Consider the following 25,326-nt stretch of genomic DNA (forward strand, 5'->3'; position numbering starts at 1 on the left):
AGTCGGTAATGTCACTTCATGCAGTGCAAACCAACATAAATCATGGAGTAAATTCTAGAAATTAATTTTACTTGGACTAAATTTGATATGATGGAGATAATGATAAATGTATATCATTCTTATGTTTAATACTTAACTGTTTATTAAAATATTTGACTATAATACTTTACTGAATCTTTAAGAAATCCTGCCCTTAGTTTAAACCATCATGCCTACCTTAAATATATATTCTGACAGACACACACATAAATGAGGTGTGCATCGTGTAATTTACAGAAATACCTGATTTACCTTGGCTGGTGGGCATGGCTCTCCTCCTTTGAGGCAGGGGGCCCTGTCTGTCATCTGCTTCATCTGCAGGCTGTGAGAGGGCCGGTGGGGGCCTTCTGGCCACACCAAAGAGGCCCCAGCCGAGGTCTAGTGGCAGATTTCAGAATACATGTGGGTTCACAGAGCTGTATCAACCCTACACAAACCTCTTCCATCAGATTCCGCTGTGAGCAATGCACAGAATGTTTAAAATAAAGCTCATTTTCAAAATAAGTGATGTTTAAAAGTACATACAACTTTCTGGAAAAATTAAATGAGTGTTTTTATTAGCCTTACCTACCATTTGGGGTAGGATGTATGAAGCTCCATGACTTAACTTAGTCAGCCAAGGAGGGCAGTTGGGAGACTACTGCCGATGGTGGCTTGGGCAGTAATACAGTGTCTGTGCAGGTGGTGAAAAGTCGTCAAATTCTTTTTTCAGTGTTCTTAGACCAAATTCAGTGTCTGAGGGTGGGGTTAGTGTTTTCCCATACCAACAACAAGGACCTCTCTGGACACCGCTGGGTGCCCTTCGATTCAACTCATCTCAGACACTCTCTACCTAGAGATAGTATCAGATTCCACAGGGTAAGGGTTCTGTCCCACAACACTGCCCCCTTCACCCACACTGCAGACACCAGCTGCAAGCCCAGGCTTTTACCCGGGCTTCCGACTAACCAGTTACAAATTGGGGGGTTCCAATGACACCCCTCCAACTCAGGATGCCCATGGAATGTCTAGCTTATTACCTACACTTCTGACTGAGTAGCTATAAATAAGTGGTTCACATAACCTCCTCCCTGGCTTTGATTAATTTGCTAGAGCAGCTCACAGAACTCAGGAAAACATTTTACTTACTATACCACCCATTTATTAGAAGAAGATAATATTCAGAAAGACCCAGATGAAAGAGATGCATGGGGCAAGGTATCGGGAAAGGGTCCAGAGTTTCCACACCACCCTCAGGCACGCCTGTTCTCCCAAGTCTCCACTTGCTCACCAAGCCAGAAGCCCTCTGAACCCAGTCCTTGTCGATTTTTTTAAGGAGTCTTCATTACATAGGCCTGATTGACTTAATCATTAGCCTTTGGCAGTTGGTTCATCCTCCAGGTCCTCTCTCTCCCCTGCAGGTTGAGGGTCACCAAGAGTGCAAACCTTTACTTGTTTGGTTCTCTGGCAACCACTATCTGTAGGTGGGGTCCAAAAGCCACCTCATTAACATAACAAAGGACATCTTTATTGCTCTCCTCTCTTAGGAAATTCCAAGGGTTTTAGAAGCTCTGTGTCAGAACCAGAGGGAAGACCGAATGCATATTTCTTGATATAAATCACAAAATCGCAGATTTTAACCCTTTGAAGGTAGAATCAGGATAATTTTCGGTGCCACCTGGGGTGCAAGCAGAAGAGGTGAACAAAGGATGACTACATCTAATGTCATGGCCACTTACTGAGATAGCAAGAAATGTAGGTTATAAATAGAAATTTGGTGGTTGTCAGCATGCAAATCACGTGTAATGCTTTGAAACTAGATGAGATCACCACAGGAAAAAAAATGTACACAGAAAATAGACGAGGTCTGAGCAATGAGCCTTGGACCAACATAGGGAAGATGATCAGGAGGAACCAGCACACAGAGCTCAGAAGAAGCATCTGTGGAGGTAGGAAGAAAACTTGCAGAGCCACTTATCAGTTAGAACAGACTGAGAAAACCAACCATCCGATTCAGCCCTGGGTGCAGGTGGGAGGCACTGGTCACCTTCATGCCTTCCATGCATGCAAATCATGCAGATTACTTCCTTTAGACTATCTCAGGTTTAGACACCTCAAAGCCACCTCCCCAGGGATGTTTTATTACTATCCCGTGTCCGCTGCTTGCTCCCACTTTTTCTACACTGTCAAGCCGTTGAAAAATAAATAACTCTTAACCATTGTTTCTTAACCAAAATAAAGTCTTTCAAACATTCAAAATTTAAATGAATTTGTGGATCTTAGCTTATTGAACATATTACAGTGCAAATATCTACCAATCTACTCACTGATTCTTGGCTAGAGCAACCCCCTACCCAAGGAAAAACATTTCACAAATTTCCCTTAATAGCCGTTGAATGACACATTGAATAAATAGTGAACCATAAGAGAAATTTATGTAAGAGTCTAGGGTTTCTAGTTTGAGGTGCACATGAGTTCAACTGTTTCATGAAGGTGCGTTTTTCTTCCAACAGGTTTCCACCCACTGCCACTTGCAGTCCCTTACCATTGACCTTCTGGAGCATTCAGTATAATGAGATGAGGGAAAAGTCACGTCATGCTTTAGTGTCTCCCACATGCAGCTGCTAGACATTGTTTCAGCTTGTTAATGCCTTGTCACATTTTTGATTCAGAGGAATCATTTTTAAAATCTTGGTAGGAAAAAAAATCCCTTAATTAAGGCTTCCCAATGATGCCATTATGGAAAATGGGCTTGGGACTCTGTTATTTAGTCTTCTCATGGAATTTCAGTTTTCAATATAGGTTATTACCGCTAAGCCACAGTTTTATCTGGGAAGTGGGGAGCTCTGTGTTGACCGGTTCACCAGCCCACACTCAGCCTGCACCCTGGTGAAGGGTTGGCTGCTTTTGCTCTGAGACCTTCCAATGTAAGGGGTTGGCATTAGGGTGAAAACTTTAACTGGGGTGACTGCAGACCATTAACCCTTTAGATGTGGAGGATCTGAGGGAAGCAATATCGTAATTTATAAATGTAGTCAGGCTGAAGTTCTCAGGTTTCCTGCTGATAGGAAAATTGAGCCGGTGGCAGTTGCTTCACCCGGTAGTCTAGGAAGAAGCTGTGCTTATGAACATAAACATTATTTTTTAGGACAACCTGTTTTGTGAGACTGGTTGTCTCTTTTTCCATATTCGGGCCCAGCCAGAATAGTGCCATTACTCAGGGTTTTCTGGAGACCATGAAACTCGTGGCATTTGAAGTTCAGGCTCAGGTTTGAGCCTTGGAATTACCGCTTTTTAGTGCTGGATGATAAACACTGTTCACTTTTAAAACTGGGCTGTCACAGCGATGGGTTGCATAGATATGTCAAGTTTTATTCAATGACCATGCTCTTTCAGCAAGAACCTCTCAGTATTAAGATGCGATAGGAATACAATTGGCTACCTTCCCTAAGATTTCTCACTTACATATATAATCCGCATTACCCACACAGTATTAAAACATCTGTTCTTGAGTAGGAATGCAAGCATTTGCTTTTCTTTGCTGGCTTAAAAATAATTTAAAAACATAACCCAGATAACTTTTTTGGATGAATCAGATAAGACCAGGGGGAAGGACAGAGAAGCATGTTTAAATGAATTGTTCCAGGGCATTCTTGTGTCTTTACAGAACCTCCCGTCAGTTGTTCCTGGCAGGCATTCTGTCTGCATGCCGTGTCTGCCTCTTCAACTCCTTAGAAGTCAGAACTATGAACAGTATATCAGCCTGACATTATAGAAATGCAATTGGAGATGCCTTTAAGAAGTGATGTAACATAAACTGAACTCCTTTGCTTATGACACCTGGATTATTATTGTGTTGTTCTTTTGTTTTCTATAACTATGACAATAAAACCTAGTCTTTATTCCTAAATCTCCTGTTAGATATGAATGAAGTGAAAGGCTCCTTATCAGTTTGAAATGTACTGTATGCATTTGGCCAAGAAAGCTGCAACATAAATCTTTGTAGGCCCTAGAAGTTTTGCAACAGTTGCTATGTTACTCAAGGTAAACATCTATATGGTTGTATTTGTCCAGAGAAGAGTCATTGTAAATGTTGTATTTTTTAAATTGCACTGAGCAAAAAAAAATTCTAATAAAAAGATAAGCTATGTATTTTCAGATATAACTATTTATTGTCAAATTTTAAGCAGTTCAGATAGTACAAGAAGTCAAACAAGGAGTCAACTTTTTATTTTTAAAAGGAAAAGATGGTAATAAGTGCATACAATAGTTAAGGTAGTCACAATAATGTGCAACATCACTAAGTTGTTGACTTCTTCAAAAGTAACACTGCGAAGTCAGTACGGGAACTTGCTCGCTCTCGCAGCCAAACTTGCTGTCTTGAGCTTGCAACACATTCATGTGGCTATGACTTTGCCCGAACACAGGAGCTGCCACTTATTTTTCAGTAATAAAAGTGTATTTGTTTTTCAGCTATTCTTTTATAGTAAGTTCACTTTTTATTGTCTACACTCATCAGGGTTTGTGTGATACTGCTGAGTTACTTACGTGAGTCATAGTAACAAATTCTCAGTTGGGCTATGTTTTGGCAAGGGAAATATCTCTCCTTTGATACAGAATACTTGATTTTTAAAGGCTAAGGTTCGCAAGGGTGATCATTTTGGCCTGTTTTGTTCACACTCCCTACCTCATAGGCTTTTTAATAAGTGTTGGTTAAATGATTTAATAGGCATAGTATAATATTAACCTTTCTTGCTGCTGTAATAGATTTTTCAGTTGAGAAGTCCATGACAGCATTTATTAGTTTTCTGGGGCTGCTGTTACAAAGTACATACCACAGACTGGGTAGCTTAAGCAGCAGAAATTTATTTTCTCAAAGGCCCGGAAGCTAGATGTTCAAAATCCAGGTGTGAGCAGGATTGGTTTCCTCTGAGTCCTTTCTCCTTGGCTTTGAGGTAGCTGTCTTCTCCCCGGGTCTTCACATGGTCTTTCCTTCGTGTCTGTGTCCAAATTTCCTCTTCTTACAAGGACCAGTTAGGGCTCATCCTGATGACCTGATTTAAACTGAATTACCTACCTCTTCCAATGTCCTGTTTCCAAATACAGCCTTAATCTGTAGTACTGGGGGACAGGACTTCAACACAAGAATTTTAGTGGGACACAACTGAACCCATAACCTGAAACATGGTGACAGTAATTTTCAAAGCATGAACCTGTTTTCTTCTTATTTTTAGACTCACAGACCATTCATTCATAAGCTAGCTATGTTTTTCTAGCTCTATTTGTGTTCTGAAAAGGCAAGGTAAACTTGTGTGTATTCTCAGGACGGAACAAAAAAAAACAAGTCATTGTTGGATTATGTTTGTTTTACCAGAGAGTGTTTCCCAAAATTCACTGATAAGCTAGAGCAACAAAGAAGATTTAAGGGTGAAAAGAGAGAGCAACCTCAGCCTCCCCACAGGCTCACTAAGTAGTACGTTTGTTTTTGAAGCTCTGGATTTTGCTGAAGCTGTGTTGGGCCTTTTTTTAAAATTGAGATATAATAGAAGTATAACATGTATAAATTTAAGGTGCAGACATGTTGATATGATACATTTATATTTTGCACCGTGATTACCATTGTAGTTAACCCCTTCATCAAGTCATATAATTGTAACATAATTATCAATTCTCTTTTGTAGTGAGAACAGTTAAAGATTGCATCTCTTGTTGCATCTTTGAAGTATATAATGTGGTATTTGACTATAATCACAGTATTGTGTATTAAATCTCCAGAACATTTTATCTTCTAACTGAAAGTTGTACCATTTGATCAACATCTCCTCAATACTCCACCCCAGGCCTCTGTACCACCACTGTGGTCTGTTTCAGGAGTTTGGTTGTTTTAGGTTTTACATATGAGTGAGACCACACAGTATTTAACTTTCTCCCTCTGACTTATATCACCTAGCATAATGCCTTCAAGGTCCATCCATGTTCTCCTGGCTGAATAATATACACTGTACCGCATCTTCTTTACTCGTTCATCTGTCCATGAATACTTAGGTTGTCTACTGTTTTGGCTGTTGTTAATAATGCTGCAGTAGACATGGCCATGCGGAGATATCTTTTCCATGTCTTATTTTCATTTCCTTTGGGTGTGTACATCCAGAAGAGGGATTTCTGGGTAATATGGTAGTTCTAATTTTAAATTTTTGCAGTACTTTCCTACTACTTTCTATAGTGGCTGAATAAATTTATAATTCCACCAGCAGTGCATGAGCATTTTCTGGAAATGACACCAAAGTACAGCAATACAACCAAAAGTCTAACAAGCAGGACTACATCAAACTACAAAGCTTCTGTATATCAGAAGAAGCAGTCAACAAAAAGGCAACTTGGGGAATGGGCCAAAGTATGTGTGAGTTATATAATAGATAAGGACTTCATATCCCCAAGAAATATATACAGAACTCATGCATCTCAATAACCACCAAAAAAAGATTAAAATTGGGCAGAGAAACTGAGTGGAAGTTTTTACAAATGGCCAACAATATGCAAACATTCAGGAACGGATGCTCAACATCACTGGTCACCAGGGAAACGCAAATCAGAACCACGATACAAGGTCCTCTCAGCACCTGTTAGAACGCTACCACTGAGAACATGAGACAGAATGTGGTGGTGAGGATGTGGAGAGAATGGACCTCTGGCAATTATATAAAATTACATAGAATTCTGAAATTTAAAAACTAAAAGAAATGTAGCCACCTCTGTCAGCCAACATTGACAGGGGAGGAAAGGGAGGCCAAGAGGGGTTACAGGATTGGCCCAAATTTTCTTTCCTAAACGTGAGCAGCTCCACAGTGGAGGCCCCTTGACTCCAGATCAGAGTTCTTCTCTCACATCACGCTGTCATTCATAATGAGTTTCACCGAGGAATTTAAAAGACCTCATTTTGTATGCGACCCTGAACGTATGATACTGACATTTTAGAATGGTGTGGTTTGACAGGGCACTTCATTGGGCTGAGACTTCGAATTCCCTTTCTGCTCCTTCATGATCTATCCTTCCAAAGTGATGCACCCAAAAGGTCTGTCTAGCTGAGAACTAGGTGATCCACCCAGGTCCTCACTGCTCTCCTGCAGGTCATAGCAGAAAAGCTTTTGTCTGGCTCACTAAAGTGAGAGCCTGTTAATTTAGTTGTTTGCATTGCAGAACACCAAGAATCTTTTGTTATTGACCATCCTCACCCACTAAATAGCCTTAGAACAAATCATGATGTAAGTATCTATTTTCAGGGTAACTAAAAAGAGATAGGGGATGGGGGAATGTGAAAATCCAACTCAATTTCAGTCACTTAGCTTGATCATAAGTATTGTTAGAATTTTCTATATACTTAAATAAGGGATAAAAGGCTTTGAGCCTGTACTGAAAGAGGAATTTTGCATAGAGGAAAAATGAAAGCTTAAAAAAAACTTTTTGCCTCAAACCTTTTTTTTCCCACTGTTCCCCTTTTTCTCTGAAAATCCCTTTAGACAACTTAGAAAAGCAGAACTTTGAAAGTGAAGGACTTGGTTGTTCCTAGAAATGATGGGTGGGGTGACAGTCATGAGAAAAGCCCTGCTTTGCTTTTTTAAGAAAAAGCGCTGCTTCCCTTGTTCTGTCTGGGAGCTGATTCTTTGAATCGAGGGGAAGAGAGTTGATTTCCCCTCCTGTTTTTTTGGGCAGGTGCAAACTTCTGTGTGTGTGTTAATTGTCTGTTTATCTTGTTTTAATTTTGATATGTAAAAGCTTTTAGGTTTATACCATCAACAAGTACATGCTTGCAGGAACATGTGCCGAGTCGTTTTCTCCCCGTTTGTCATGTGAGGGGCTTCGCTGACCCCAAGGTGTGCATGTTTGGTCCATCCAGTGTCACAGGCTTATACTGTTTCAGTTTCTTTTGTATGCATACTCTCACCTTTATCTCAGCAATGCTGATTTCAGTGGGACCTGTTTATTGCTTCAAAAGGAATGTTGTACGCAAGTCTCCAACACATGTGAAAAGCAAAATAAGCTTGAAAATAGCTTAAGTAACAATTTTATAGTACATCTAACTGGGGACTGTGACGCTTTAATGAATAATATGTACCTTCTGTATTAGCTTTCTATATATTTTAGATTAGGATATATTCAATTTGTTTTGCATCATCATGGCCATGAGTGATACTCAGTTATTCTTTGAGTATTACTGACCCTTCGTAATACTCAAACTTATACTTTATATAAACATAAACATTTGGGCTTATTTTTTTTAATGTGCAAATATTTTTGCATTTAATCTTTTTATGTTGCAAACTTAACCAATATTAGCTAAATTGGTTGATTTAGCAATGGGAATTTTTGTTAAATAATTGTTCACTTACGCCTCTAATAGAGTTGCCAATCATAACTGTCATCTCTGTCAAAGCCATTTTGCATTTCATGGACAATTAAAAAAATCATGGTAATAAATAGGAATGTATTTAATTTGGTTTCTGCTCTCAAAATTTAGATATAATAATTGGAAACACAGTACTAGTATTTTAGCCATGAGGTCAACATTATGGAAATTAGAGCTCTAAAACACGAATAAAATCATTGTTGACACAAGGCTTCCACATTCATTTCTGCCAACCATTCTTTACAAAACTGCACCCTTCCACCCTCTGGGTACCGTTGGGACTCCGTACCCACAGAGCCGTGAGCCTCTGCAGGTGCTGGCCCTGCCCCAGAGCACGACCGCCCTAATTTAAAGAGCAGCTTCTGCTTTTCGAGCTGTGTGCTCACAGGATAGCTGAAAGCAGGGATGTTTTTCAAATGGGCACAACTGAGATATATGGGACAATGATGGCCCCGTTATTGAGGAACTTTTCATGCATGAATTGGGTTTCAAGAAAGACCATTAAAAACGGTAAAGATTTATTATGTGGATCACAGAAAGGAGAGGTTTGCATATGGGAGAAGGGGAACAGCGATCGGCATGGGTAGAAGTACAAAATCTGAGATGAATCTGACATGAGCAGTTGTTAGTGAAGAGGCTACATTGATTGGAACAAAATATGCCTGTCTTTGATGAGTAGCGGATTAGATGAGAAAGGTCAGCAAAGGTCAGATTGTAAGGATCCTGAGTACAGGGGAAGGAATTTGGATTTCATCCTCCAGATGAGAAATCACCGTAGGCATTTATCCAGATTCATCACACGATCAGTAATAACTTATTTTAGGTAAATTAACCCAGGGTTATGCAGCATGGAATAAAAGGAAAAAGAAAAGATTAAAGGCAAGGAGACAAAGTTAAAGGATAATTTATACAGTACATGGTTTTCATATCTAGCATTTTTACCTGATCCCCCAAAGCAATCCATATTTATTATAAAAATGTTGAAAATATGGATATGTATATGAAAGAAAACTAAAATCTACCCATGCTGATTTAAATGATAGATAAACACTTAACATTTTAGGTACTGTTGATCTTTTGCCTTGTTTCTATTTATGCATGTTGAAATTATGGTATACATTAACACTATTTTTAAAATATTTTATTTATTTATTTATTTATGTATTTATTTATTTAGTTATTTTTATTTAGTTATTTTTCAAGTACAGTTTTCTGTCTATGTCTCCCATCCCAGCCCACCCCACCTCGTGCTCCCCACCTCCCTCCCATATCCACCCCCCTTAGTTATTGTCCTTGTATTCTTTATACTTGTCCCTCTAAGTCCCTCCCATTTTTTCCCCTTAAATTCCCTCCCCTCTCTCCTCTGGTCACTGTCTCCTTGTTCTCTATTTCAGTGTCTTTGTTTTTATTTTGCTTGCTTATTTGTTTATTTATTTTTAGAGAGAGGGGAAGGGAAGGAGAAAGAATGGGAAAGAAACATCAACGTGTGGTTGCCTCTTGTGTGTCCCCTACTGGCAACCTGGCCCACAGCCCAGGCATGTGCCCTGACTGGGAATCAAACCGGCAACCCTTTGCTTCACAGGTCTGCACTCAATCTACTGAGCTGCACCAGCCAGGGCTATTAACACTATTTTTATACAGCTTGTTATCTTTGTCATTTACTACACAGTAAACATTTCTTTTAATGAAAATTTCCAGGGGACCACATTTTTTTATGTTTGAACATTATTTCAGTTCATAATAACTGTGAGTTTGCTGTCCTTTCACTGTTCATGTTTTTTTAACTTCTTTTTCTTAGATAAGTCCCTTTAACATTTCATATAATAATGAAAATTTATTTAACATATAATAATGAAATGTTAAAGGGACTTATCTAAGAAAAAGAAGTTAAAAAAACATGAACAGTGAAAGGACAGCAAACTCACAATTATTAACAACCACACCTAAAACAAAAGCAAACTAAAAGGACAGCTAGATCAGGAGTGGAAACATAGAAATGAAGATCTCAAGGAGGGTTAGCAACAGGGGAGTGGGAGGAGGAGAAGAGGGGAGAAGGTATAGAAAATAAGTAGCATAGACGGTAGGTAGGTAGAAAATAGATAGGGGGAGGGCAAGAATAGTAGGGGAAATATAGAATCTAAAGAACTTGAGACAATGGTCATAAACTAAAGGGGGGTAATGGTGGGGACGGGGGTAGGGTGGAGGGGAATGAAGGGGGGAGATAGAACAACTGTAATAGCATAATCAATAAAAATAAAAATAAACAGGAAATATAGGGAAAAAGTGTAAATAACTATTGCAATTGTTTAGATTTTAGATTTAGATTTTTTAGATTCTAAATTTAGATTCTAAATTTTTAGATTCTAAATTTTCGATTTTAAATTTAGATTTTTTCCAACTTTTTTTGTCATTTTAAATAATACTACAGCCAACATCAATCAACATAATTACATTATTTCATACTCTTGTTCTCCCCTCCTCCACCAAAAAATAAATTAAAAAATAATAAAGGCACCAAGTTGAGCATTTGTTAATTTATTTATTTTGCCTATTTTGATTTCAGTTTTGATTTACCACTTAGTTCATGTTAAAAATTGGGAAGGGTCCCTGTTGAAGATTTATCAAAATTATTGCCTCATTTGGTTGCTTGCCACTTAAAATGATATGTTTTGATGCACTGTTCTCTATATGGGCATTTAGATTTTCATTTTTTTTATTTCAAGCAATACTGTGGTGTATCTCATTGCTCATGTTTTCATGTATAATAAATTTTAAAAAATGTAAACCTTGAAAGTGAATTACAGGGATTTGGAACATGTAAATCTTCAACTCCAGGGTCTTATGTAAACTAAAGCAATTTATATTTACTTCTGCACGCAGAGCAGAGAAATCTCAATTTACCCAAATTCTTGACAGTTCTTTCTTTTAAATGCTTGCAAATCTCATGTACATGAAATAATATTTCATTTTGCTTTTCTTTTCTCTGACAACTAAGAGATTTTAGCTTGTTTTTTATATCTGTTGGCCATTTAGGCTTCTCGTCTAGAATTTGCCCATATTCTATTAAGTCGTTTGTCTCTTTTTTTGTAAACTCTGGACACCAGCCCTGTGAGAGTTATATAGTTGTCCAGAGTGTTCTTCCAGTGCCTGTCTTTTAAACCTGTTTATTAAAAAAAACTTTAGGCTAATTTATCAAAGTTATCTTCTACAGTTTGGACGCTTTATATTTTGATCAACAATTCCATTTTCAAAGGTATTTCATCTAAATTTGTGACAATGCTTTATGAGTTAATTATTTTATGTTCAATTTTTAATTTATTTGATGCTCATTCACATAACTACAGAGTGGTTTTCCAGAGTAAGAAAAATGAAAAGTGAAAAACAAGCAAAACTTTGGTAAACTGTATTATAGTTTCCATTGTAAGCGGAGATGTTTCTGTTTTTATTTAAGCAATACATCCACCTTAGCATGTGGTAATGATGTTAATGTCCTGCTCATTGACTGCAGAGAAAACCTGTTAAGATTTCATCCACATGAAGTCTTGCAAAATAATGACTTCTCACTGGAGTTGAACAGTTTGACATCCCGTGCATTTACAGCCTTAGTCTACCTAACGTCTTGCATAAGTCCAGAAGGAATACATTGTCATTTTAAAACAGTTAATGTAGGATTCCTTTTACTTTCAGCAATTCACAGAAGCTGTGAGTCCTTCAGTGTTACCCCCTTCCGCTTTGCCACTGGACCAGCTTAATAATGCTGTTACTGCCTTTAGTACCTTGGAAGATCTTATTCGGTATCTTGAACCAGATAGATGGCAGTTGGACTTAGAAGACCTTTATAGGCCAGGTTGGCAACTTCTTGGCAAGGCTTTTGTTTTTGGAAGAAAATCCAGAGGTAAGCTCTCTCTTCAGATTAGAATCTTGTTTAGTTTTCTTAGCAGCCAGTGTTTCAGATTCTTCTGTCATAGCTTCTGATGAGTACAGTTCAAAATTCTCCAGTAATAAATTGGAATAATCCACCTTAATAACATTTGAGTATAGTTACTTATTAAGTAAGAATACATATAAAAAACTCAATTATAACTCAGTGCGTTTGGAAGGGATACTTTAGATAAAAATTCTCGCCATTTTTTATTTTTAAAATATCATTTTGATGAAGCCCTCTATTATATTTTGTATGAATCACTGCTTATTCGAACCTAATATATAGGGTATATTGATGTAGAGATTCAAGAGAGATCACCACAGGTGCTTCCCACCACATTTGGGGCTAGGAAAAGGGGAATTCTATTAAGCTCACTATTTACCACGTCTCCTAGGGTCAGGGTTATCTTAACTCTTATTTCCAAAGCCTAGAAACTTTTCTAAATGACATGGAAAACAGCAGTAACTCACCATAACATAAAACTAGTAGTTTCCAGATAGAATACATAGGAGAAGGACCCCCACCGTGATAGTTTTTCTCTGTATAAACTTGCTTCTGAAATGATCCCTTTTGACCATAAGAGCAAATATCTCCCTTCAAGAGTATAAGAGTTGCTCATTAAATGTAATTCCACATGGTGAAGAAATTGAAAATAATGTTAACAGGGTTTGCTCTAAGGTTAGCTAATTTCCTAATAACATTAGAATTGGAAAGCATCCATATCAGACACAAATGAACATATAGTAGAAATAACTGAATGATTATAATGCAATGAAAAAATCGGTTGCTGTCTGTCAGAAACATTGAAATCTACTGGGCGTCACTTTAGAGAATGGAATGACAGAGAAGGAACACTATTTAGTTAATCTGAGCGATTCACAGGGGCAGATTGCACCAGACTTGTTCTTCTGCGTCTTGTCAGGAAGAAACCTGACTCCTGCCCTTTCCTGCTGAGAGCTGCAGCCCTTCAGGACCAGGAGCTTTAATCTCAGCAGGTCATGTGCAGACTTGCCCAACCACGGTATTTTGCTATGCCAACAGACGAGGTTTCCTTTCAGCAATATTTGAAAGCCGTGTTCAAGTCCATGGGCAGCCGAATCTTGTCCAGATGCTGAAAGCTGTTACATATTTATAAGATTTGATCTTGATGAATAACTTGATGAATAACTTACGAACAATACTTCCCTTCCCTCCCACTTCGGAACAGGAAAGTGAAGATCTACAAGTCTGGCTGAAACGCTCATGAATAGAGCCTTTGTTAACAAATTTGAAGGTTATCATGTTGATCGGTAAAAAGTAGAGGGAGTAAGCCAGGTTCTAAGCTCAGGTCTGGTTTTTTGACAGCTGATCTCAGGATTCGAGCCTAAAAATCTCCCTTCTAGCCAAATGCCTTGATGCCCTGTTCCTCTTCATGTGGTGATCAGTGAAGATCTAGCCAGCGGCTAGCATGTATTTAAAAACATCCAGCACTGAAACAGATCTTTCAAATATTCATTTAGCACTTTCCAAATTGAAGCTCTTTGCAGTTTGCCAAGACTATTAACTTTTTAAGCATACAGTAAGTGTGAGAAAAGCAGTGTATATTTTTGGAACTTCACATGAACTGAAACACAGGTGTGGGGTAACATCTATATAGACAAAACCAACTTCCCTCCCAAGAGTCTTTCTACAAAGGAATGAGGAGTAAAACGTTTAAAAGCTTCTAATTACACATCGAAATAGATTTTCCACAGAATAAACATATCACAGTGTTACCACATTCATCTTAGAAAGACCACCCTCAGATTGTATTACAGCAATAGAATATTCTTGGGCTGAATATCTCAAAAGCATGAACAACTACCAGTTGAACATATTTTTTTTCAGTCAGTATTACTTTTTTTAAGTAAAACTTACAATGTTGATGAATCTAAACAAGAAAATTTGCATTAGAAAAACTTTCATTGGTGTCTTGCTCAAAACCGTCATTCTGAACGACAAGTTAGGAGATAGTTTTGAAAAGAAAATAGGAATTTGCTGAGTTTTACTTTACAAATATTTTTCAGAGGAAAACATCCATAATATGACAGTTAAGTTTTAAAAATGTACACATCGGGGCATGATCTTTCTTTCCCTGATTCTTTTTTTTTTCTTTTTGCCTAGAAATTCTACACAGTGTTTAGAGAATTCATGACCCCAATTTATAATCACAGGGCTTATTTTAATGAAACTTAGATGGATTGATTGAAGCCTTAGAAGCAGGAAGCATAACCTTCATTTAAGATTACCAAATTTAAAATCCTTAGTGTATTTTCAGCCCAAAGTGGACAGCATTAATGTTTTTCTGTTTGATTATTTTCCCTTTCTTCTTCTGGTTCAGGCTTTTCATTCATACCATGCTACTACAGGGGAAAAAAAGTACCATATTTTCTAAGTCAGGCTTAACTAGTACTTGAAAAGAGCTTTTGACTTTTGTGTCAAACATGATAAATGAGTGGAAGCTAAGTTGAAAGTGTGTTTAAATTTTCACATTGTAGCAGGTATCATAACTTAGTTCACTTGGGAAATCTATCTAACCTTTTATTGTGGTTAAGTAAACATTTTAAAGTGAACATACACAGTCTCATTTTCTAGTTGCATGAAATAGTGTGTTTAAAGCCATTTGAGGTAGATGAATATCCTTTCAAAGCTAAGAGCTTCATTCACATTCTAAAGAAGTATAAATCTTAAATGAGCACTGCAAATTTTGGCAACCGACTTTTGTGCGTGTGCATGTTTTAGGTTTTCTTCCTTCTTACCCAGATAGGAGCTTCTATGGAAAAGATTCAAATAAGCTCATAAATAGCTTAAACAATAAAAGAGCAATGTGTACATATACTATTAGTTCAGCAAAATGAATCAGGTAAAATATGTAACATTTAACCTAGTTGTCTCATTAATTTTATTAAAGTTGGTCTTTTATAGTACTCAAAAGAATGAACTCATTTTGCCTTAAATATTCAAAAGCTTTCACAGGATCATTTTTCATATTAAAAGGAAATCTTTAAATACTTAAATAAAACAGTGATTTTTCTATTGAGTTAGAAAAAATAATTTTTAACTGGATAAGATGTTGAAATGAACCTACTGAGTTAGCATTTCTTGGTGTTTTCCTAAACTGACCAAGGTTTTAGTCAATCATATAGTTTATATGTCCTATAAGTTATTATGCATTTGCATAATTTATAATACATTTAAAAATATATTGGTTCCCTTTATCACTTTAGAAAACTTTGATCACATATACAATATAACATAACCAAGAAAATAAGCATTTGATTTATAATTACCTTGTTATTTAAAAATGACTTTGAAAAAGTGGCACTTAATTTTTAAAACTGAATTACATAATGATGATTGTTACTCGAGGCAGTCTGTAACCAGAAAATAAATTCTGTTTTCTTTCAATTCTTGTTAAAACGTTTCCAATACTAGCAAAAGGTATTTAAATAGATTTGTTATATTATAAACAATTTTCCTAAATTTTAATAAAACCTGGATTTTCTGATGGCAAAAAAGCTCCAATGAATTATTATTATCCAAACTCTTCACTTTTGTTGGAATTGTTTTTATTTGGATATCTCTAGAAGGAAATAGACAAAGCTATAAAGCAGAAATGAAAATTATGTTAGAGATGCTTCTCTTAGTAGTAAACTACTATTTATATACTATAGATTAATTCATAGCAAACATTACATGCTATTATGGTATAAATTCACTAAAGCAGTATTGTTTTGTAGTTAAAAACAATGAATCTTTGAGAATTTACTGCAATAATCTGATGAAAGGATATTTTGTTTCGTCTTGACAAATAGGTATTCTTTTAAAGCATAAAGCACAACATACTTAAACAACTTGTTAAAAGAATAGAGACAATGGTTATACATTAGACATTTCTTCTGTCCTTAGAAGAAGAATAGAATCTGAGTTAAATTAAATCTCAAAGACCAGAAATCTTGGTGCACCAGAAGCAGAGCTTTCCAATGACCTCTGTTCTTTTAAAATGTATCACTTTTTTTCATGTCACGGTCCACTCAGCCGTCTTCAAAATTTCGTTTTACTCATTTCCTTTTGACGTTTTATGATTCTTATTGTCAGCAGGATTATAGAAAGTTCTGTTGCCAAGTTTCTGTACATTGTTCTTCATGAATTACATGAGCTTCTAATGCCTTTAAAAATTGCATTCACTTGTTCATCAAAGTCCTCATCAGCTTGCATTCTGTTCTTCCGTCCAATAGCCTCCTTGTTTACTTTTTTTTTACTAAGGTTAAAAGGTGTAGCCCCCTTTATCCTCTGTAGTTTCCTATTTATAGCTCTCAACTGTTTCCTTGGCTCTGTTCTTAACGTTGCACAATGACATCTCTTTACTGGTCACTAAGTCATAATGAAGCTTTGTTTACTATAAAATAGGAGGTCCAACTTGCAAGCTGCATAGCTTCAAACCTTAGTTAAAATAAGAAGGGATATTGTTAGGATTATTGTTCATGAAATAGTTAGACTTCTTTATGAAAAGAGTTTAGTGGAATACATTCAGGCTCCACACATAAACGTCTCTTTTTTTCCTTTCTTTTATGCCATGCAGTGGTGGATCTGAACCTTCTGAAAGAGGAGGTAAGATTGTACAGCTGCACACCGCGTAACTTCTCGGTGTCCATAAGGGAAGAACTAAAGAGAACCGATACTATTTTCTGGCCAGGTTGTCTCCTGGTGAAACGCTGTGGTGGGAACTGCGCCTGTTGTCTCCACAATTGCAATGAGTGTCAGTGTGTCCCCAGCAAAGTTACTAAAAAGTATCATGAGGTAGGTATATCATTTTCTTTTGGGGTTCCTTGGAGTGTTTTGTTACTTTAAAAATAAGAAAGCAGTGTATCGGAAATGATTTTTGGTATGAGATGACCTGGGATTCATAAAAAGAAGTTTTACAGAATACTTTTATGTTCTTATGTTCTAAAACTGGACTTTTACCTCAAAAACCCAGACATTAAGGATGCAGGAAGCCTATCCTCTGTTGTACGTCATGGGCGGTCTGTGAAATTTTCTCTCATACAAAAAGCAAAATGTTCTTTTATAGCGTAAAATATGGGTAAAACTTCTCAACTTTTAAAAATATGAAGGGAAATGTTTTAAAGAAAAACTTCAAGGTGAATTATTGTCTATTTTGGAGAAAGAAGATCTTTGGTATTTATTTTTTCATTTGGGGCCATGTGGGCACATAAATCCCAAGAAGACATACTCATAATTATACCAATATTCCTATTATTCATGTTGCCCCAGGTACCATATTAAACCTTTTATGGATTGTTCACCCCTTTATCTCATTTAGAATCAAGGAAAATAGAATATTTAATTTCAGCCGTTATTTTTCAGACTTGGGAATCTTAGAATTTACATACTCCAACTTTTCTTTTTTAAATATTTTATTTATATACTTTTAGAGAGAGGAGAAAGAGAGGGAGAGAAACATGGATGGGCAGCCTCTCATGCACCCACACCCAGGCACATGCCCTGACTGGGAACTGAACCAGTGACCCTTTTGTTCACTGAGCGGTGCTCAATCCACTGAGCCACATCAGCAGGGGTCAAATTTTCATTAGTGCTAAACATATCCTGAATTCTATGCCACGGTCTCCAAGAGCATCATGTAGCATCCCTACATCAGGAAGCATTCCATTCCTGATGAGTCCACTTGGATTTTTACAAAACATTTACATTATACCAAGCCAAAATCTGCTTTCCTGACTTCATTTCAGTATAGCTTCATTTCATTAGCTTTAATTTTTTTCCACTAATATAATACAAATATCTGCTTAATAAATCAAATGATTATTTTTTGTCATTGCATAAAGACATCAGTGAAACCCTTATCTGTTAGGTGGTGTGACTATGGAGAGTAGCCACAAGGCCCTGGACCTGGTTGCCCCACCCTTCAGCAACATTGTGTCACAGCTGATACAGTTGAAAATGAAGCTCTGCATTCCAGAAGATGGTGGACCCTGTTTCCATCCTAGTTCTACCATGAACTTGTAGCCATCACTAGGATACTTAGCCTCAATAACATAGTATAAAATATGACAATTCTCTGTGGCTTTTCCTAGCCTTTTTTCCCCACAACAATTATTGGATAGCATTGTTCAGTAGCTAACGTCCCAAACTGGAAGCCTGTGATTAGAAATAGCACTATTTACTGCCATTACTCATGTCTACTTTCCTGTCTAACTGCATTGTTCTAAAGAGCATTATGCTGGGAATAGTCTCCATTCCAGTTTCAGGAAGCAGATAGCCATGAGCTTGGGGGCTCAAGGAGCTCCACCAAGCCATGCCCAGAGGCCAGCCTTATTGCAGCTCTATGAACTGGGATGACTAGTCTAGAAGAAACTCTTAATGCAGTAGTTCTCAAACAGATTAAACTTAAAAGCTAGGCTGATATTAGAGTTGAATGGCCTACCATAAAAGGATGTAATGAGAAGAGGAATTAAACTTGAGTGATCTTCCCACCTGATATCACTCCATCTGGAACTTTCTAAAGCAGGTGCTTACAAACAGTATATCTGGGGGCCTGATTTAGCCAACAGGTCTTGGGTCTGTCACCACCATTCTGAGATCTATAAAATCCAGACCAGTTGTATCAGCTTTCTTAAAGCAGCTTATCACACGCTGATTCCGTATAATACTTTTGGTTTGAGGCCATCCTCCTCCATCTTATCCTTGTAAAATTTTTTCCCAAATAACATTAGTTTTAGGGTCATACAGGAAGTTGCCACAGAATTTGTAATACCTGTTTTAAAGTCTCAGGTGAGACTCTTGGGTGGGGAAAGGTTGTGGGCACTGCTTACAGCCTTGCTGGCCTTCTTCCAGAATGACATTAATCCATTACTCTCTAGCCTTTGGGTGGGTTAATTAGGTGTGCATTGTATATTTGCACATATATACCTTTCAGTGTGCAATCATATGACCATCTAGTGTAAGTTTCCACATCTCTAATGTGGGGGTGTAGAAACACTATAAAGTTACCTACTTCACCTTTCTTACCCCTATCTCCAACAATAACCAAGTCTTAATTTTTATCAACTTTTCTGTTAGTGATCAAATTACCCTGTGGGTGGGGGAAGATTTTTTTATTTGGTGTAATTCATCATTTCCTAGGCCTGACTTTTTCTCAGTCTTATATTTTGAACATAAGTCCTTCACCTAATATGACTCCTGAATATATTAAATTATTTTTAAACATAACTTAAACTATTATCAGAAGCATTAGGTCATTGAATACCTTTTATTGAATCTAAAGAGTTAACTTATTTAAAAAGATGCTCCTCTTGGGCTTCCATTCTTTTTGGTGAGCATGGTTTCCATTTTCACTTCGAAGGTCATCCCACCTCGAAGAGAAGGCAGAGGCACAGGCGGAGGCTGAAAGTTGTTTTCTCTCCTTCCCCTTTCTCTACTAGACCAGCTTCCCTAAGTGTTAAGCCAAAAGTATTGGTCGTGTCTCTACAAATGTAACTGAATTAATATTCTCTGTTGGTTTCCTCTAGCATTGTCATCGGCTTTTGTTCAACCCTGTATCAAAAATGAGTTTAGAAAATTAAAAGACTCATAAAATTTAAGAATATTATTCTTATAATGTTTTAATATAATATTAAAGAATAATATTATTAATAAGATTCTTAGTGCTTTTGTATCAACCACCAGATACTTTTCATTATTAAGCATTTTAGCTCATACCTCTATCTATCATCTATCTCTATATCATCTCTATCTATCTATCTATCTATCTATCTATCTATCTATCAAATTTCCTTAATGGTTTTGCTATCCCCCAAATAGGATTTTTCAGAAAAGCAAAACAGGAGCTTTACATAGGTATAAACCTAGATAATTCCTCTTCCTAAAACATTTTTTTAGTTTCTTGCCAATCCCAGTATAACTAGTTCATCCTTCTTCGTGCATGTGTTGGATTTTAAAGATCTGTCTGTTAGAGACTTCCACTATTTCATATTTATTGTTTATTTTTCTTTGTTACTACCAAATTCAGAACTGAGGAACAATAAAGTGTAGTGCTAAGGGCACGAGAACCAAACCAGACTTCCAGAATTTTGAACATGACATTTGTTAGTAATGTGGCTTTGAGCAAATTACTGAATCCCCTAGGCCTCCATTTCCTCACCTGTAAAGTGAGCTTCCAGCCCTTGTTCCTTATCATGAGGATTCAAGGAATGATCTTTATAAAATACTTAGAACAAGGTTGAGCACATCGCAAGCCCTTGATACATACTAGCTTTTTTCTCCCTCATCTTTATTTTTTTCTCTGTGCCTAGTCACATTCTTCAATTATGGCAAATGATTGATAAAGATTCAATGAATTTGGAAGAGTACCTCCTTTTCAGATCTGTAGGATACTCTGACAATAAACCCTCTTTGTTTCCTTTTTCCATTCTTAATCAGCCTAATGATTTTTACCTTGTTTTTATTTTCACATATTTAATTTCATTTTTTTCATAACATCAAGTACATTCTTCCTTTTTTTTTGCATAGATCTTATTTTTGGAGGAAAATATTCCATTTAATTGACTTACTGTAGTAATGAATCCCAACTTGCAAGGTTCTGTGGCACCCCAAAATGTAAGGGCACTTTGCCCCCTTTGGGAAATGGTACATGTGCATCTATTCCTAGATGTCTCTCTGTACCTAATCTATTCTTTTCCATAGTCTCTGGGGTTAGCTTTTTCCTGGATTATTTTGTCGTGAACTTGGAATTTTAGTTTGAACCTTTCCCTCAAAATTTTGTAAGACATGTTTCTACCTGGTTTCTTGTGTCATAAACTGTAGCCTGAAAACCAAATTATCATCTTTAATATTATCCAGGACCTGCTGGTCATCTTCCAAGTCTGCCTTTCTCCTCTCCAGTTAGAACTTTTGGATAGACTTGAGAAGGAAAGCAATAATTATGGTCCCACTACCCTGTCTTAGAATTTCTTATTCCAGACTTTGACATCACTAGAACACTAAGAGATTCTTCAGCTCTTTGTAAATCTCCCCAGACATGTGTGGATGAAGACTGGGTGGTGAGCAGGGGGTTGTGTTTGGTGAATGCACTTGACCCAAACACTGTTAGAGGAAGGAAGGACTGCAGGATCTCCAGGCAAGATCCAGCCTTGCGTCACTGGCAGGACTTCATATGGCAGCCTCTCCAATGACTTTTATGTTTCTTAGTGGTTTCTTTTTCCCTAATAACTGGGAAAGTGTGTACAAGTGCAGATAGGAATGGAAGCCTTTGGCTATGCCATATTATAGTTTATCTGTTTACCTAACCTCATTCCAGAAACAATTTATGACAAGAGTGTGATAATAAGATAGAGCACAAATACCTTAGGAGCGGTTAATTTTGATGCCATCTTAAGTTGTGCCAAAAGAGCAAATATCTACTTGAAACATGAACAGATAAATTCAATAGTCATTGGGCTAAGTTTCACATTAAAAAAAATACATTTTAAGTAATTTTTATTCTAGAATTATGAAATATAATAGAAAATCTAATTTCAAAGTTGATTATTATGGTTATTGCAAGACTTTTCAGTTTATAAGACTTTCTACAAAAATTACTAAAATAATAGAATGTATGACTAGTAATATGCATATTTTGAGTATGTAATTAATATCTATTACTCAAATAATTCATGTGTAGTTGAAATACAAATACTGACAATGTCACTTCTCTCTAAGCTTCTGTTTACACATGTATAAAACGGGGAGTAGTTGTAAATTACTTCATAGAATTCTTGTGAGTTAAAGCATGTAAAAACCTTATTATAGTGGCTAGCGCTTGTAAGCATTCAAAAAATGTTAGCTAATTAACCTTTGGTATGCTCACAGTCTCCAAATGAGGTATACATTCTCTATTTTAAAAAAATCTTCAAGGAGAACAGTCATAAGACTGGACTCATGCCTTTTCGGATTAATGAAAATGTCCAGGAACTTTAAAAAAATTGGTCTACAAAGTTATCTGTGTCATACCCAGAGAGCCAACAAATAAGACAGCTTCATGTTATTGTGTGCTCTTGTGTTTGTTTAGAATCAAAATATAATTTTCAAAAAAATTATCATTTCTGTTATATGACATAAAATGGGATACACATTGAATAGATAGTTGTTTTCCAGGACATCAGATAATCTTTTGTAGAATACACATAGATATGTCCTTTTGTCACAGTGTTGAAAGGAAATATGTTTAGCATCGGTGTCTATTTTGCTGTATATTTTATTTAAAATCCCAGCAATCCAAGCAGCAAGTAACTTCATAAAATAGAGCCGTTATTGTTATTGCCAAATCCCCATAGACTGCACAGTAGGATCCAGCTGCAGAAAGTTAGCTGTGACGGAGGCTGATGTCTATGAAGTACATCTAATCCATCTCATCAAGTTTATAGAGGACTTGAAGTATAGCCAAGAAAATTAATGAGTGGCGTAATTGAGCTAACTCAGCTGCAGAGTGATCGTGTTTCTTTTCATAGTATAGCAGCACTTGCATGTATTGCTTCAAGGATAAATATTTGTTAAATGTGTGAATAAATGAATGAGTGTGAGAAACTAGCAAACAGAAAAATTAACAGTGCAGTAGTGGTTCCAAAATACTTAGGGTGAAATTCTCTCTCGGAAAAAAAAAAAAGAAATTCTCTCTAGGGTTGTTAAATGAGTAACATAAAGATTGCTTTGTGTTTATACTGTCCTTTATTCTGAGGTATCATCCTTCTAAATTTTTGGTATTATAACATTCTTTCTTTCATGAAAAAGTGATCATTTATGATTTTTTGAGAGGCAGGGGAATGTCTTTATAATGCCTTCACTAGAAAAAAATAATAAAATGTGTAGGTGTTTGATGGGCCCCACATTTGTTTCCTGAAATTATACTTGTCTGTGAGATCATTAATGATGGACACCGGTTGATTCTAACAGTGGTTTACACTGTTCCTTCCCTTCAGGTCCTTCAGCTGAGACCAAAGATCGGTGTCAGAGGATTGCATAAATCTCTTACCGACGTGGCCCTGGAGCACCATGAGGAGTGTGACTGTGTGTGCAGAGGGAACACAGGAGGATAACGCATCTCCCCATGCAGCCTTCTCCCAGAACAGTCCAGCTCAGCGGCTGCTTCTGTTAGAAAACTGATGCGTTATCGCCATCCCTAATCTCAGTTGTTTGCTTCAGGGACCTTTCATCCTTCAGGATTTACAGTGTGTTCTAAAAGAGGAGACACCAACCGGATTTAGGAGTTGTGCAACAGCTCTCTTGAGAGGACGCCCAGATGACAGGAGAAAAGGTCTCCGGGCGTGGAAAAAAATATTAAATGTTGTAGATCACTAGCTAGTTACAGAGTTACCATGCACTTACTCAGCTGGCTGTGTTCTATGTTTCAATTGTCTTGATATGACTTAGGTTAATGTCAGTACAGGAAAACAAAATGTGTGCAAATGAGCACGTGATTCTATTGCTTTGCTTATTAACTCTCCAGCTCCATGTTCTGGGCCTAAAATCACAGAAATCTGGAATTTTTTCCCTTATATTCACACATATAAACAGTAGTGTTCTATGGTCTACAAACTTGGTTTAAAAAAAAGAAACTGTTGCTATAAATCAAACTTGGGTCATGCTGATAGGAAAGACTGGATTTTCCATATTTCTTATAAAAATTTCTACCATTTAGAAGACAAGAACTACATTCAGGGTTTGGAAGAGACAAACCTGCAAAGAAGAGTGGCCTTATCTTCACTTTATAAGTTGGTTTATGTGTTTTATTGTGTACATTTTATATTCTCCTTTTGACATTATAACTGTTTGCTTTTCTAATCTTGTTAAATATATCTATTTTTACCAAAGGTATTTAATATTCTTTTTTTATGACAACCTAGATCAACTATTTTTAGCTTGGCAAATTTTTCTAAACAGAATGGTTATAAGCAGAGGAACACAGATGATATAAAATATTGTTGTTCTGACAAAACACACACACATTTCATTCTTGTCTGGTGCTAGAGCTTAGATGAATCTGCATTTTAAAATACCGAAGTGAGAAATAAGTAGAATTTGGTAAGTGGAAAAGGCTTTTCAAAATAAATAAGTTATCATATCCGTGTCCACTCCTATCGTTGAAGATGCAAAGTAAAGGTGATGTTCGAGAGAACAAGCGTTCATCCAGTCATTACTAACCCTCAACCCTTAATGTGCGAAACGTGAGCCTAGCTCAGAACAGGAAGCACCTTGAAAGAAGAGACTTGGCAGCTTGTTCTCTGCTGCCCTGTAGGAACACATCCTATTTATTGTGATGTTCTGGTTTTATTATCTTCAAACTCCGTTCCACACACTTGTATAAATACATGGATATTTTAATGTACAGAAGTATATCCTTTAACCAATTCACTTATTGTACTCTTTGGCAATTGAAAAGAAAATCAGTAAAAGTCTTTGCTTGTAAAATGCTTAATATTGTGCCTAGGTTATGTGGTGGCTATTTGAATTAAAAATGTATTAAATCACCAAATAAAAGAATGTGGCTATTTTCGGGAGAAACCATGTGTGTGTGTGTGCACAAGATTTGTCTCTTAAGATCCCAGAAAATGAAAAGCAATCAAGTGTTGTGTTACCATGAATTTTCATTATGCAAAATCTGAGGTCCGTTTACAAGACAGGTAGGAAAGTGAAAATTTCCATTGAGGCTTCCCTACCTCTTGTCTCCACTGCTTTTACTCACTGATCTGGATACTGATCTCTGGTAAATTAAATTGCAAATGACTTGAAAGTTGTTCTGTGGTTTATGAAATGCTTAATGATCGATTGCATGGTAGTATAAAACTGGGGGAAGAAAAACTCTGTAACTTTCCACTCATGATTCATTTTCAATGGCAAATCCTACATTGATTTGGCATATGGATAAACATATTTTACATAAGACACTTCAAGGTGCGAATCCTCAGTT

At 36.7% G+C, this 25,326-nt stretch overlaps 1 protein-coding gene across 2 annotated transcripts in view; it reads left to right on the forward strand.

Moving 5' to 3' along the window:
* The window catches only part of PDGFC (platelet derived growth factor C), a 169,948-nt gene extending 145,028 nt beyond the window's left edge, over positions 1 to 24,920 (forward strand). For both annotated transcript variants that reach the window (XM_037125730.2, XM_037125731.2), the window contains exons 5-7: positions 12,110 to 12,317; positions 16,948 to 17,165; positions 23,339 to 24,920. In XM_037125730.2, coding sequence (XP_036981625.1) covers positions 12,110 to 12,317; positions 16,948 to 17,165; positions 23,339 to 23,455 — 543 coding nt within the window. In that variant the 3' untranslated portion in view covers positions 23,456 to 24,920. The remainder of the gene's footprint in view (positions 1 to 12,109; positions 12,318 to 16,947; positions 17,166 to 23,338) is intronic.
* Positions 24,921 to 25,326: the final 406 nt, after the last annotated feature.

The sequence above is a fragment of the Artibeus jamaicensis genome, unplaced genomic scaffold, assembly GCF_021234435.1.
Source record: "Artibeus jamaicensis isolate MK-2021 breed Jamaican fruit bat unplaced genomic scaffold, CSHL_Jam_final scaffold_537, whole genome shotgun sequence".
NCBI lineage: Eukaryota > Metazoa > Chordata > Mammalia > Chiroptera > Phyllostomidae > Artibeus > Artibeus jamaicensis.